This window comes from Tachyglossus aculeatus, chromosome 22 (assembly GCF_015852505.1).
Source record: "Tachyglossus aculeatus isolate mTacAcu1 chromosome 22, mTacAcu1.pri, whole genome shotgun sequence".
NCBI classification, from domain to species: Eukaryota; Metazoa; Chordata; class Mammalia; order Monotremata; family Tachyglossidae; genus Tachyglossus; species Tachyglossus aculeatus.
This window is the reverse complement of record NC_052087.1, coordinates 52,137,011-52,152,812: the sequence shown is the minus strand read 5'-3', so window position 1 is coordinate 52,152,812 and position 15,802 is coordinate 52,137,011. Positions and strand designations below refer to the sequence as shown.

Here is a 15,802-nt window from a genome sequence, read left to right as displayed (position 1 = left end):
AGGTCACAGGACGGAGGGTGCCCACTTCCTCCCGCCTTTTCCGTTTGAGCCCCCCGCCCTAAGCCAAGGCCTCGCCCCTGAGGCTGTGGCGGGAATCAATCAATCAATCAATCGTATTTATTGAGCGCTTACTGTGTGCAGAGCACTGTACTAAGCGCTTGGGAAGTCCAAGTTGGCGACATATAGAGACGGTCCCTACCCAACAGTGGGCTCACAGTCTAAAACGGGGAGACAGAGAACAAAACCAAACATACTAACAAAATAAAATAAATAGAACAGATATGTACAAGTAAAATAATCAATCGTATTTATTGAGCGCTTACTGTGTGCAGAGCACTGTACTACGAGCTTGGGAAGTACCAAGTTGGCAACATATAGAGACAGTCCCTACCCAACAGCGGGCTCACAGTCTAAAAGGGGGAGACGGAGAACAAAACCAAACATACTAACAAAATAGAATAGATATGTACAAGTAAAATAATCAATCAATCGTATTTATTGAGCGCTTACTGTGTGCAGAGCACTGTACTAAGCGCTTGGGAAGTCCAAGTTGGCAACATCTAGAGACAGTCCCTACCCAACAGCGGGCTCACAGTCTAAAAGGGGGAGACGGAGAACAAAACCAAACATACTAACAAAATAAAATAAATAGAATAGATATGTACAGGTAAAATAAATAAATGAATAAAGTAATAAATATGTACAAACATATACAGGCGCTGTGAGGAAGGGAAGGAGGCCCGTCCTACCCTTCCCTGGGCGCCGCCTCCCGGCCCAATCTGCGCCTGCGCCCCCTCCCCTCCCACCGCCTCTCCCTTCTCTGCGCCTGCGCAGGCCCGTCACCACCTCCTTCCCCGTCCCTCTGCGCCGGCGCGCCCTCCCCTAGACCCCCCCGTCCCGCCTCTCCCTTCTCTGCGCCTGCGCAGGCCCGTCACCGCCTCCTTCCCCGTCCCTCTGCGCCTGCGCGCCCTCCCCTCCCACCGCCTCTCCCTTCTCTGCGCCTGCGCGGGCCCGCCCCCTCCCCGGTGCGCCGCTTCCTTCCCCGCCCCTCTGCGCCTGCGCGGACTCGCCCCCTTCTGCCGCCTCTGCCTTCTTTGGGTGCCGCCTTTCCGGGCTCCTCTGCGCCTGCGCGGGCTTTTCTCCTCCTCCTGCCACCCCCTGCCTTTCCCTAATAATAATAATAATAATAATAATGGTACTTGTTAAGCGCTTACTATTCGCAAAGCACTGTTCTAAGCGCTGGGGAGGTTACAAGGTGATCAGGTTGTCCCACGGGGGGGCTCACAGTTTTAATCCCATTTTACAGATGAGGTAACTTGAGGCCCAGAGAAGTTAAGTGACTTGCCCAAATCAATCAATCATATTGATTGAGCGCTTACTGTGTGCAGAGCACTGTACTCAGCGCTTGGGAAGTACACGTTGGCAACATATACAGTCCCTACCCAACAGTGGGCTCACAGTCTAGAAGGGGGAGACAGAGAACAAAACAAAACATATTAACAAAATAAAATCAATCAATCGTATTTATTGAGCGCTTACTGTGTGCAGAGCACTGTACTAAGCGCTTGGGAAGTACAACTTGACAACATATAGAGACAGTCCCTACCCAACAGTGGGCTCACAGTCTAGAAGGGTGAGACGCAGAACAAAACCAAACATATTAACAAAATAAATAGAATAGATATGTACAGGTAAAATAAATGAATAAATAAATAGAGTAATAAATATGTACAAACATGCCAACTTGTACTTCCCAAGCACTTAGTACAGTGCTCTGCACACAGTAAGCGCTCAATAAATATGATTGATTGATTGATATATACAGGTGCTGTGGGGAAGGGAAGGAGGTAAGACGGGGGGATGGAGAGAGGAACGAGGGGGAGAGGAAGGAGGGGGCTCAGTCTGGGAAGGCCTCCTGGAGGAGGTGAGCTCTCAGTAGGGCCTTGAAGGGAGGAAGAGAGCTAGCTTGGCGGATGGGCAGTGGGAGGGCATTCCAGGCCCGGGGGATGATGTGGGCCGGGGGTCGATTGCGGGACAGGCGAGAACGAGGCCTAACGGTGAGGAGATTAGCGGCAGAGGAGCGGAGGGTGCAGGCTGGGCTGGAGAAGGACAGAAGGGAAACGAGGTAGGAAGGGGCGAGAGGATGGACAGCCTTGAAGCCCAGGGTGAGGAGTTTCTGCCTGATGTGCAGATTGATTGGTAGCCACTGGAGATTTTTGAGGAGGGGAGTAACATGCCCAGAGTGTTTCTGGACAAAGACAATCCGGGCAGCAGCGTGAAGTATGGATTGAAGTGGGGAGAGACACGAGGATGAGAGATCAGAGAGAAGGCTGATGCAGTAGTCCAGACGGGATAGGATGAGAGCTTGAACGAGCAGGGTAGCGGTTGGGATGGAGACGAAAGAGTGGATATTGGCGATGTTGTGGAGCTGAGACCGGCAGGTTTTGGTGACGGCTTGGATGTGAGGGGTGAATGAGAGAGCGGAGTCGAGGATGACACCAAGGTTGCGGGCTTGTGAGACGGGAAGGATGGTAGTGCCGTCAACAGAGATGGGAAAGTCAGGGAGAGGACAAGGTTTGGGAGGGAAGACAAGGAGCTCAGTCTTCGACATGTTGAGCTTTAGGTGGCGGGCGGACATCCAGATGGAGATGTCCTGAAGGCAGGAGGAGATGCGAGCCTGGAGGGAGGGGGAGAGAGCAGGGGCAGAGATGGAGATCTGGGTGTCATCAGCGTAGAGATGATAGTTGAAGCCGTGGGAGCGAATGAGGTCACCAAGGGAGTGAGTGTAGATCGAGAACAGAAGGGGACCAAGCACTGAACCTTGGGGAACCCCCACAGTAAGAGGATGGGAGCGGGAGGAGGAGCCTGCAAAAGGGACTGAGAAAGAACGACCGGAGAGATAAGAGGAGAACCAGGAGAGGACGGAGTCTGTGAAGCCAAGGTTGGATAGCGTGTTGAGGAGAAGCGGGTGGTCCACAGTGTCGAAAGCAGCTGAGAGGTCGAGGAGGATTAGGATTGCCCAAAGTCACACAGCTGACAGTGGAGTCGGGATTTGAACCCATGACCTCCGACTCGAAAGCCATGCTCTTACCATGGAGCCACAGTGCTTCTCCACACTGCTTTTCCCTCCTTTCTCCCTCTTCTGCCCAGTTCCCACCGCGGGCCCCGGATCAGAGGGCACAAGCCGGGCAGGAAACCCCGGGCCCCAACGCCTCTTCTCTACTTTCCTGCCGCGTTTGACCTCTTGGAGACATTCCCCTTGGCAGTCTCAAAGTTTTGTCTTTATAATATAGTATTATCAAGATCGTGTTCATTTTATTACGTCACCCCACCACAAACCAACCACCTGTACTTCCCAAGCGCTTAGTACAGTGCTCTGCACACAGTAAACGCTCAATAAATACGATTGAATGAATGAATAAGGGAAAGAGCGTGGACCTGGGTGATTAGGGGCCTGGGTTCTTATCCTGGTTACAGCACTTTGCTGGGACAATTTGGGCCTCAGTTTCTCATCTGCAAAACGGAGGGTCAATCTGTGTTCTCCTTCCTACTTAGACTGTGAGTCCCATGAGGGGCCTGATGATCATGTATTTATTCCAGCACTTAACACGGTGCTTGACTCGGTGCTTAATACTACAATTATTATTATTATCATTATCGCATAATAATAATAAGGTTGGTATTTGTTAAGCACTTACTATGTGCCAGCACCGGGATAGATACAAGGTTATTAGGTTGTCCCACTTGGGGCTCACAGTCTTCATCCCCGTTTTACAGATGAGAGAACTGAGGCCCAGAGAAGTGAAGTGACTTGCCCAAAGTCACACAGCTGACAAGTGGCGGAGCCGGAATTGGAACCCACGACATCTGACTCCCAAGCCCGGGCTCTTTCCACTGAGCCACGCTGCTTCTCTGCTTCTTCAACCTCCCCCATAGATTTTGATATTTGTTAAGCGTTTACTGTGTGCCAGGCACCGTATCCACTGGGATGGATACAAGCAAATGGGGTTGGACACAAGCACTTAGCACACTGCTCTGCACACAGTAAGCACTCGAGAAATAATAATAATAATGGCATTTATTAAGCGCTTACTATGTGCAAAGCACTGTTCTAAGCACTGGGAGGTTACAAGATGATCAGGTTGTCCCACGGGGGGCTTACAGGCTTCATCCCCATTTTACAGATGAGGTGACTTGTACTTCCCAAGCACTTAGTACAGTGCTCTGCACACAGTAAGCGCTCAATAAATACAATTGATTGATTGATTGACTTGCCCAAAGTCACACAGCTGGCAATTGGCAGAGCCGGGATTTGAACCCATGACTCCTGACTCCAGAGCCCGTGCTCTTTCCATTGAGCCATGCTGCTTCTCTAATACGATTGAATGAATGAAGACATGGGGCTCACAGTCTTAATTCCCATTTACAGATGAGGTAAGTGAGGCCCAGAGAAGTGACCTTACTTGCTCAGCAGACAATAATAATAATAATAATGGCATTTATTAAGCACTTACTATGTGCAAAGCACTGTTCTAAGCACTGGGGAGGTTACAAGGTGATCTGGTTGTCCCACAGGGGGCTCACAGTCTTCATCCCAATTTTACAGATGAGGTGACTTGCCCAAAGTCACACAGCTGGCAATTGGCAGAGCCAGGATTTGAACCCATGACTCCTGACTCCAGAGCCCGTGCTCTTTCCATTGAGCCATGCTGCTTCTCTAATACGATTGAATGAATGAAGACATGGGGCTCACAGTCTTAATTCCCATTTTACAGATGAGGTAAGTGAGGCCCGGAGAAGTGACCTTACTTGCTCAGCAGACAATAATAATAATAATAATGGCATTTATTAAGCACTTACTATGTGCAAAGCACTGTTCTAAGCACCGGGGAGGTTACAAGATGATCAGGTTGTCCCACGGGGGCTCACAGTCTTCATCCCCATTTTACAGATGAGGTGACTTGCCCAAAGTCACACAGCTGGCTGTTGGCAGAGCCGGAATTTGAACCCATGACTCCTGACTCCAGAGCCCGTGCTCTTTCCATTGAGCCATGCTGCTTCTCTAATACGATTGAATGAATGAAGACATGGGGCTCACAGTCTTAATTCCCATTTTACAGATGAGGTAAATGAGGCCCAGAGAAGTGACCTTACTTGCTCAGCAGACAATAATAATAATAATAATAATGGCATTTATTAAGTGCTTACTATGTGCAAAGCACTGTTCTAAGCGCTGGGGAGGTTACAAGATGATCAGGTTGTCCCACAGGGTGCTCACGGTCGTCATCCCCATTTTACAGATGAGGTAACTGAGGCCCAGAGAAGTGATGTGTACTGTGTGTCTCCCCCTTTTAGACTGTAAGCCCACTGTTGGGTAGGGACTGCCTCTATGTGTTGCCAACTTGTACTTTCAAGCGCTTAGTCCAGTGCTCTGCACACAGTAAGCGCTCAATAAATACGATTGAGTGGTTGATTGATTGACGTTACTTGCTCAGCAGACAAGTGGCAGAGCTGGGATTAGAATCTAGATCCTTCCGGACTCCCAGGATCCATCATCAATCGTATTTATTGAGCGCTCACTATGTGCAGAGCGTTGATCCAGCTCTATCCACGAGGCCGCGTCACTTCTCACGTCAGCCCGCGATGCTGCCAGCACTTACCCAGCCACAAAAATCCCCAAATTCACTGTTTCTTGCCAAACCACTCGCAGTTCCCCTGCGGTTGGCCACGATGGCTGCCGTGATCCAGGACATTCCTCCACCCTCATCAATCAATCAATCAATCAATCAATCATATTTATTGAGTGCTTACTGTGTGCAGAGCACTGTTCTAAGCGCTTGGGAAGTCCAAGTTGGCAACATCTAGAGACGGTCCCTACCCAACAGCGGGCTCACAGTCTAAAAGGGGGAGACGGACAACAAAACCAAACATACTAACAAAATAAAATAAATAGAACAGATATGTACACGTCAAAGCATGTACAAGTAACACGCAAGCCGTCTTAGAAGCAGCACGGCCTATCGGCTAGAGTACGAGCCTGGAACTCGGGAGGAGCTGGGGCTCTATTTGTTAATTTATTTTATTTGTACATGTTTAGTCTATTTATTTTACTTTGTTAAGATGTTTCGTTTTGTTGTCTGTCTCCCCCTTCTAGACTGTGAGCCCCCTGTTGAGTAGGGACCGTCTCTATATGTTGCCAACTTGGACTTCCCAAGCGCTTAGTCCAGTGCTCTGCACACAGTAAGCGCTCAATAAATACGATTAAATGAATGAATGAACCCCGGGGTGGCCCCCAAGGAGATCGGGTTGGACGCAGGCCTTGTCCCGCAGAGGGCTCGTACCATGTGTAGTACTCTATTTATTTATTTTATATTACTCTTTATTTATTTTATTTTGTTAATATGTTTCGTTTTGTTGTCGGTCTCCCCCTTCTAGACTGTGAAGCCGCTGTTGGGTAGGGACCGTCTCTATAGGTTGCTGACTTGTACTTCCCAAGCGCTTAGTCCAGTGCTCTGCACACAGTAAGTGCTCAATAAATACGATTGAATGAATGGTTGAATGGTTCTAATCCCGGCTCCGCCACGTGTCTGCTGCGTGACCTGGGGCAAGTTGCGTTACTTCTCCTTTTAGACTGTGAGCCCACTGTTGGGTAGGGACTGTCTCTATGTGTTGCCAATCTGTACTTCCCAAGCGCTTAGTACAGTGCTCTGCACATAGTAAGCGCTCAATAAATACGATTGATTGATTGATTGATTCTCCGTACCTCAGTTTCCTTACCTGTAAGTTGGGGACTAAGGCTGGGAGCCCCATGTGGGACAGGGACTGTGTCCAACTCATCCCCCTTGTATTTGGTTTTCCGTTGAATATTTTCCTGAGGGCATTCATATTGAGAGGATACAGTCAAAAGGCGTGAATTGGTTTCTTCAGGTAATAATCATCAGTTGCCACTTTAGTACGTCTATACCACCCGATCATTTAATAATAATAATAATAATAATGGTATTTATTAAGCGCTTACTATGTGCAAAGCACTGTTCTAATCGCTGGGGAGTTTACAAGGTGATCAGGTTGTCCCACGTGGGGCTCACAGTCTCGATCCCCATTTCCCAGATGAGGTAACTGAGGCACAGAGAAGTTAAGCGACTTGCCCAAAGTCACACAGCTGATAGTCGGCGGAGCCGGGATTTGAACCCACGACCTCTGACTCCAAAGCCCGGGCTCTTTCCACTGAGCCACGCTGCTTCCCTAAGTGATTTAAGTTATCACGACCTTCTGTAGTACCTAATACGACTGTCTCTGTGTGTTGCCAATTTGTGCTTCCCAAGCGCTTAGTACAGTGCTCTGCACATAGTAAGCGCTCAATAAATACGATTGATGATGATGATGATGATACTTTACACACCCTGTTGCTTAAGCACAGATGTACATATCCTCTTTAACTTCTTCCTCACTGTGGGCAGGGGATGCACCTACCAACTCTTTCTTATTGTACTCTCCCGAGCACTTGAAACAGTGCTCTGCACACAGTAAGCGCTCAATAAATACCTTCATTGACGATGTTGTAACTTATCGTCTCTGCCCGCGACTAGAGTGTAAACTCCTTGAGGACAGGGGTCGTGTGTATTATCTCAATCAATCAATCAATCAACCAATCGTATTTATTGAGCGCTTACTGTGTGCAGAGCACTGTACTAAGCGCTTGGGAAGTACAAGTCGGCAACACATCTCAGTTATAGTCTTGTCGTAGGCTTGTAATGGAGGAAGCAAAGAGGCATATTGGGGAGAAGACAGTAGCTAAGAGTGTGGGAGTGTATTTAACTAACTAGAGAAGCAGCGTGGCTCAGTGGAAAGAGCCCGGGCTTTGGAGTCAGAGGTCATGGGTTCAAATCCTGACTCCGCCACTTGTCAGCGGTGTGACTTTGGGCAAGTCACTTCACTTCTCTGGGCCTCAGTTCCCTCATCTGGAAAATGGGGATTAAGACTGTGAGCCCCCTGTGGGACAACCTGATCGCCTTGTAACCTCCCCAGTGCTTAGAACAGTGCTTTGCACATAGTAAGCGCTTAATAAATGCCATCAAAAAAAAAACAAAAAAGAAACTAGCCTTCTAACTAGACTAACTAGTCTTCTAGACTGTGAGCCCGCTGTTGGGTAGGGACCGTCCCTATATGTTGCCAACTTGTACTTCCCAAGCGCTTAGTACAGTGCTCTGCACACAGTAAGCGCTCAATAAATACCTTCGTTGACGATGTTGTAACTTATCGTCTCTGCCCGCGACTAGAGTGTAAACTCCTTGAGGACAGGGGTCGTGTGTATTATCTCAATCAATCAATCAATCAATCAATCAATCGTATTTATTGAGCGCTTACTGTGTGCAGAGCACTGTACTAAGCGCTTGGGAAGTACAAGTCGGCAACACATCTCAGTTATAGTCTTGTCGTAGTCTTGTAATGGAGGAAGCAAAGAGGCATATTGGGGAGAAGACAGTAGCTAAGAGTGTGGGAGTGTATTTAACTAACTAGAGAAGCAGCGTTGCTCAGTGGAAAGAGCCCAGGCTTTGGAGTCAGAGGTCATGGGTTCAAATCCTGACTCCGCCACTTGTCAGCGGTGTGACTTTGGGCAAGTCACTTCACTTCTCTGGGCCTCAGTTCCCTCATTTGGAAAATGGGGATTAAGACTGTGAGCCCCCTGTGGGACAACCTGATCGCCTTGTAACCTCCCCAGCGCTTAGAACAGTGCTTTGCACATAGTAAGCGCTTAATAAATGCCATCAAAAAAAAAAAACAAAAAAGAAACTAGCCTTCTAACTAGACTAACTAGTCTTCTAGACTGTAAGCCCGCTGCTGGGTAGGGACCGTCTCCATATGTTGCCAACTTGTACTTCCCAAGCGCTTAGTACAGTGCTCTGCACACAGTAAGCGCCCAATAAATATGATTGAATGAATGAAAAATCTACCCCAGTGCTTAGATAATAACAATAATTTTGGTATTTCTTAAGCGCTTACTATGTGCCAAGTGCTTGGCACATAGGAAGCTCTTAAATGCCATTGTTATTATTATCAATTAGTATTAATTATTATCGTAGGCGGTTAAGACCCTCACTTTCCCAGAGAAAGAGATTCCACAATCTCAGTCACCCATTTTCTTCCTTTTACCTAAATCCTCGTTACCATCGGCCGTAGTATTTACTGAGGGGCTACCACGGCCAACCGGTGTTAGAAAAGCAGCACGGCTTAGTGGGTAGAGCACGGGCCTCGGAATCAGAAGGTCATGGGTTCTAATCCTTACTCAATCAATCAATCGTATTTATTGAGCGCTGACTGTGTGCAGAGCACTGTACTAAGCGCTTGGGAAGTACAAGTTGGCAACATATAGAGACGGTCCCTACCCAACAGTGGGCTCACAGTCTAAAAGGGGGAGACTCCATCACTCGTCTGCTGTGTGACCTGGGGAGATCACCTCTCTGTGCCTCGCTTACCTCATCTGTAAAATGGGGATGGAGACTGTGAGCCCCACATGGGAGAGGGACTGTTTCCAACTCAATATGCTTGTATCCACCCCAGTGCTTAGCACAGTGCCTGGCACAGAGTAAGCACTTCATAGATACCATTATTATTATTATTATTATTATTATTATTATTATTATGCAGGGTAAATTCTGTGGCTTGAGCTCCGTCCCTCTTGTCCTCTGTGCTCTTGGGCGAGAACGCTGGTCCCTCTCTGCTAGAAACTCCGGTGTGAGGCTCGGTGGAAAGGGCACGGGCTTCGGAGTCAGGGGTCATGGGTTCGAATCCCTACTCCACCACATGACTGCTGTGTGGCCTTGGGAAAGTCACTTAACTTTTCTGAGCCTCAGTTACCTCATCTGTAAAATTGGGATTAAGATTGTTAGCCCCACAAGGGGCAACTTGATTACCTTGTATCCCCCACCAGCGCTTAGAACAGTGCTCTGCACATACTAAGCACTTAAAAAATGCCATTATTATTATTATTATTATTATTATTAATATTAATTATTATTACCGTGGAGGCCTGGCTTATGTTCTCAGTTGCCCCATCCCAAACCATTCCGGCTGGGAACCGGATGGGCACGGGATACTTTGCCTCATTTTGAGTGGGGTCATGCCAGTAGGGGCAGCTAATTCCCACTGGCTCTGTCAATCAGTCGGTGGTATTTATTGAGTGCCTATTGTATGTGGAGGACTGTACTAAGCTTCAGAACTGGCAAGGATCCCCCATGGGCAGTGCCGCTGGGCCCCTTGGCCCCCATCCAAGCTTCCTTCCTTCATTCATTCAATCGTATTAATTGAGCGCTTGGTGTGCGCGAAGCACTGTACTAAGCACTTGGGAGAGTACAATACAATAATAAATAGACACATTCCCCGCCCACAACAAGCTCAGAACCTCTAACCAAGGCTAATGGACACTGTGGTCTTCCAGCCAAAGCCCGAGTGCACCTTTTTTTTTTAAAAATGGTACATGGTACATGCTTACTGTGTGTCAGGCACTGTATTAAGCACTGGGGTAATAATAATAACGATGATAATGATGGCATTTGTTAAGCACTTACTATTTGCAAAGCACTGTTCTAGGCGCTGGGGAGGTTACAAGGTGATCAGGTTGTCCCACGGGGGGCTCACATTCTTCATCCCCATTTTACAGATGAGGTAACTGAGGCACAGAGAAGTGAAGTGACTTGCCCAAAGTCCCACAGCTGACAGTTGGCGGAGCCGGGATTTGAACCCATGACCTCTGACTCCAAAGCCCGGGCTCTTTTCCACTGAGCCACGCTGCTTCTCAGGGGGTAGAAACAAGGTAATCAGGTTGGACACAGTCCCTGTCTCCCATAGGGCTCATAGTTTTAGAGGGGGGAGGATTTAATCCCCGTTTAACAGATGAGGTAACTGAGGCAGAGAAGTTAAGTGGTTTGCCCTGGGTCACACAGAAGATAAGAGGTGGGGCTGGGATTAATAATAATAATAACGGCATTTATTAAGCGCTTACTATGTGCAAAGCACCGTTCTAAGCGCTGGGGAGGTTACAAGGTGATCAGGTTGTCCCACGGGGGGCTCCCAGTCTTAATCCCCATTTGACAGATGAGGTAACTGAGGCCCAGAGAAGTGAAGTGACTTGTCCAAAGTCACACAGCTGGCAATTGGCGGAGCCGGGGTTTGAACCCATGACCTCTGACTCCAAAGCCCGGGCTCTTTCCACTGAGCCACGCTGCTTCTCAGGGATTAGAACCCAGGCCCTCTGACTTTCAGGCCCGGGCTCTTTCAACAAGGCTACGTCGCTTCCTCCCGATCCTGGAGAATCCCTTCCCAAGGCACGGACCTGATCCGTGCCGCCGGTGTCCCCCGCTCAGAAACACGCGGACGCACGCCTGCCAGAAACGGTTCTTTATTCCAGCACAATGCGTTCACAGCTATAGCGCTCTACTCTGCAAACCTCAGTACACAGACACATCGGAAGGATTTGGGTTTTTTGTGGGTTTTTTTCCTTCGAATAAATAAGGTCTAAGCTAAGAGTGAGGGGAGAGGGGGACGGGGTTGGTGGGGGGGGCTGCTCACAAGTCACAAGTAGAGAGGACTATGGATTCAGAGGCGTCAAAGCGGGCAGCGCAAGCCAGTGGAGACTTTTTCGTCTCCGGGAAAGATGGGAGCAGCAGAGGGATGACCACCCGGACCCACGCATCGGGCAAAGCTTATGCCCACTCACCCTTTGGGCACCTCTCCCCCCAAACCCCGCCGAGGTCCTGACCCCCGTGCACCCCGACTCCCTTCCCCGGCCGGAACCGCCTCGCGTGCCCCGGTTGGCAGTTCTGCAGGGAGGGAGACGCTGCCCACGTGCCCCCGGGCTGGCTCGGAGGTGCCCACCCACCCGCTCTTCCGTTCCTGGAGCCGCCTGTCCCTAGCGATAGATGGTAAACGCCCCAGGCCCACCCCCCTCCACCCAAGCATGCCCTCTCCTACCCCCACCTACCTCACCCATCCGTCCCCAAGCCCCATCCCCGGACACTGGGCATTCTCCCCTCGCTTTTCTGCCCGCTCCCGAACCCCGGTGTCTTGGGGGAGGTAAGATGGGGGTTCTTTCCTTCTTCCCCTCCCTTCCCTCATCTTTATGGGTGTAATCGATTGGCCTTGAGGCTCCTGGGATCTGTAGGGTGCCAACCCTCCCAAATCCCAGGAGAGTCTGGGGGTTCAGAGTCAAGACAGGGAGAGATTTAGGGGGAAGAGAGGGTGAGGGGGACGTGGGGGCGGGACTCGCCGTCTGGGGAGGGAACGAGGCCTCGCTCTGTTGGGCTCAGGAGGTGACCGGCCCTGACGCCCGCTGGGAATGACGGGATCCCAGCCCTAACCCCCTGGCTGCGGCCCCGATCCTGGAAGGAGAGTGGAGGGGCCCGGCGGTCCCGGGGGTGGGGGCGGAGGGGGCGGGGTGGGTTGGTCAATCCAAGCCCAGGTCCGAGTCGTCCGATGACCTCTCCTCGGCCAACTGGCGCATCACCTCCTGCAGAGACGTGAGGGTCCCCCCCGGGCTCATCCCCATGGGCCGAATAACTTGTTGCCTGCAAAGGAGGGGCGGCCAGCGGCTGCGTCAGCGTCGGGGAACACGACAACCTTGACACGAGGCCGCACCGGGTCAGACCCACGGTCCGGCCGGCCCGGGCCGCCGTCTCCACCGGCGGGGAAGACGGGGAAGGGGGGCGGTGACGACCATCCCAAGGCCCTAGCTCTCCCTCCAAGGCCCCGGCTCTCCTGACTCGCCCAGGCCCCTCTCCGAGCCACGTGCCCTAGGCCCCGTCTCGGCCCGGGCTGGACGTTCCCTACATCTCCGTCCGCTCCATCTGCCATCCCCCCGGGGCCCACGTCCCTTGGAAGGCTTCTGAGGGCAGAGTAACCTTCGCCGGAGCAGACGGAGGAAGTGGGGCCCTTGGGGGAGGGATGGAGCCCGGGGCCCCATCCCCACCCCCAGCAACTTGGGGGGCCGTCGGCTCACCCCCAGACCCTCTCTCCCTTCTGCCCAGCCTGAGGGAGGCCTTCTCGAGCGCTCCCGGGTCAGGATCTGAGTGGCGAGGAGGCGAGCCGAGGACCAGAATGATCGTTATAATCATTATGGTATTCGTTAAGGGCTTACTATGTGCCAGGCACTGTACTAAGCGCCGGGCACCGTGACCAGAACGTGACCGGAGAGCCAGCCGGGGCGGGTGCCCGGGTGCGGCGGTCAGCCCTACGTGCCCCCCGGACCCCGGAGGGTACAGGCCGGAGATGCGGGTGGCGCGGCGGGGGTGAAGGAGCCCGGGCTCCCCGAGCGGGGAGAGGCCCCGACTTTGGGGTTCCATCTGCCAATCCCTTCCAGAAGGCCCCTGGAGCCTTGGGTGGGCGGAGGTGGGGAGAGGGAGAGGGAGGGGGCTGCTGGAGTGTCCCCCGCCCCACCCTGCCCACCCCCGGGGGGTAGGGAGGGTGGGGGGGGGGGGAGCCGCAGCCAGGCACTAGAAATAGGCTAATGAGAGCGACGGCCCTTGGCCCCCTGCGTCTGGCCCCCGCCCTTCCCCTGGCCTCTGGCCCCTGCCCCCTGGCACCTCACCCCCACCACACCTGGAGAGCTTGTCAAACATGTTCACCAGCTTCATGGCTTCGTACTCCTTCTGCTCCTCCGTCATCCCCTCCATGGGGTTAGGGAGCTTCTCCTCCACGCGCCCTGTCACCGGGTTAATGCTGGCCACGACCAGAGGAGAAAGAGAAGGACTCGGCTGCAGCCAGAGCCGGGGCAGGGTGGGGGCGGAGGCCTCCCCAAGCCTGACCCATCCCTCCCCAACCCCGACGACCGCCCCAGATGCCCCCCGGCCCGTTTGTCCCCACCGAGGCCGGGGGCAGGAGCCCGCCCCCGGGCCTGGTCTTTCCCGTCCGGCCTGGCCGGGGGTGAGGGGGTGAGGGGGACGGTGGTTCCCCCCAATCCTGGGGTCGGGGGGCGGCAGGCTGGGGAGTGGGCAGCTCACAGCCAAAACGTGGGGAGGGTCGAGGGTGGGGGGTGCTAGTCGGGAACTGGGTTTGAGGGAAAGCGCGGGAACGGCAGAGAAGGGGGTCCGCGGACGGGCGCTCGAAGGAGACGAAGGCCGGGGCAGGAGAGGTGGGGGGCCTCGGCGGGAAGAAGCGGCTGGATGTAGCACAGAGCGGCAATGCGGGGGTGAGCACGGTGGGGTGGGGAGACTGGGGGGGGAAAACAAGGCTCGGGACGAGGGGGGGTCCCCCTCCCCGGGGAGCAACAGGAGAAGATGCCGGTGAGGATGGAAGGGAGAGGAATCAGCCGTGGCGGGGAGAGACAGGATCGTACTTGGGCTTAGCTTCCTTGTATTCCTCCGTGTCCGTGTCCTCGTCCTCCGAGTACTCGCCCTCGACCCGGCTGTGGCCGGGGACCATGAGGCCCCGGGCGGCGAGGAGGCCGGCCGCGTTCCCGTAGCCGGTGTACTTCACGAACCGGGACACTGAGGCAGAGAGGCAGAGACCCACGGACGTGCTGCGGGGCCGCCCTCCGACCAGGCGCTCTGCTCTCCCCGGGGGGCTGGGGAGGGCGGGCAGGGGCCACCCCGGGCCTGTGACAGGGTCAGTCTCCGGCCCACCGCTCTGGTCTGTCTTTGCTCCCCTCTGGGAGAGCGGACGGGGGACTGGGAGCAGCGGGGGAAGGATTTGGAAATGGCTCAAAGGGGCTACTGGGGCACTGTCACCCCACCGCTCGCTCTTCCATCTGCAACAGGGACTGGGGGGTGGGATCTCAGGATTTGACAAGATCCTCCGGTCCCCAAGGCATCGCCAACACGGTCTGGCCGTTCCTCCTCCTGTCCTCGGACTCCCGGGTCACAAGGCGGACTGGCCGACTCAGCCTCCCTCGGCTATCCCACGGGAGGCCCAAAACCCAGGGCTAGCCTTCGGAGGGCCCACCTTCTTTCCTTCTCCACAGCCTCGGTTTCCCTGGTGGGGTGGGGGTGGGGGGCAACCGATAGGCTCTCTTTTGGCCGGAGGGCTCATCTGGGCCCAGATGACAATGATGATGATGACGGTATTCGTTAAGTGCTTCCTATGTGTCCAAGCACCCCCGGCCCACGTCATCCCCCGGGCCTGGAATGCCCTCCCTCTGCCCATCCACCAAGCTCGCTCTCTTCCTCCCTTCAAGGCCCTACTGAGAGCTCACCTCCTCCAGGAGGCCTTCCCAGACTGAGCCCCCTCCTTCCTCTCCCCCTCGTCCCCCTCTCCATCCCCCCCATCTTACCTCCTTCCCTTCCCCACAGCACCTGTATATATGTATATATGTTTGTACAGATTTTTTACTCTATTTATTTATTTATTTATTTTATTTGTACATATCTATTCTATTTATTTTATTTTGTTAGTATGTTTGGTTTTGTTCTCTGTCTCCCCCTTTTAGACTGTGAGCCCACTGTTGGGCTTATCGAAGGCCCATCTCCTCCAAGAGGCCTTCCCTGCCTAAGCCCTCCTTTCCGCTTCTCCCACTCCCTTCCGCGTCACCCTGACTTGCTCCTTTCAAGCCGCGTGGCTCAATGACAAGAGCCTGGGCTCGGAAGCCAGAGATCGTGGGTTCTCCGACTCCACCACTTGTCAGCTGTGTGACTTTGGGCAAGTCACTTCACTTCTCTGCGCCTCAGTTCCCTCATCTGGAAAATGGGGATGAAGACTGTGAGCCCCACGTAGGACCCCATCTTACCTCCTTCCCTTCCCCACAGCACTTGTATATATGTATATATGTTTGTACAGATTTATTATTCTATTTATTTATTTATTTATTTTACTT

At 52.8% G+C, this 15,802-nt stretch overlaps 2 protein-coding genes across 2 annotated transcripts in view; one reads left to right on the top strand and one right to left on the bottom strand.

Moving 5' to 3' along the window:
- SIRT3 (sirtuin 3) overlaps positions 1-3,398 on the top strand; it is a 28,729-nt gene extending 25,331 nt beyond the window's left edge. Inside the window, exon 9 of the mRNA XM_038764387.1 lies at positions 3,151-3,398. The gene's annotated coding sequence lies outside the window, so the exon portion shown is untranslated. The remainder of the gene's footprint in view (positions 1-3,150) is intronic.
- Positions 3,399-11,944: 8,546 nt separating this feature from the next.
- RIC8A (RIC8 guanine nucleotide exchange factor A) overlaps positions 11,945-15,802 on the bottom strand; it is a 60,267-nt gene continuing 56,409 nt past the window's right edge. The window contains exons 8-10 of the mRNA XM_038764255.1: positions 14,330-14,480; positions 13,594-13,713; positions 11,945-12,563 (exon numbers count right to left, since the gene is read on the bottom strand). Of these exons, the coding sequence (XP_038620183.1) occupies positions 12,443-12,563; positions 13,594-13,713; positions 14,330-14,480 (392 nt within the window). The 3' untranslated portion in view covers positions 11,945-12,442. The remainder of the gene's footprint in view (positions 12,564-13,593; positions 13,714-14,329; positions 14,481-15,802) is intronic.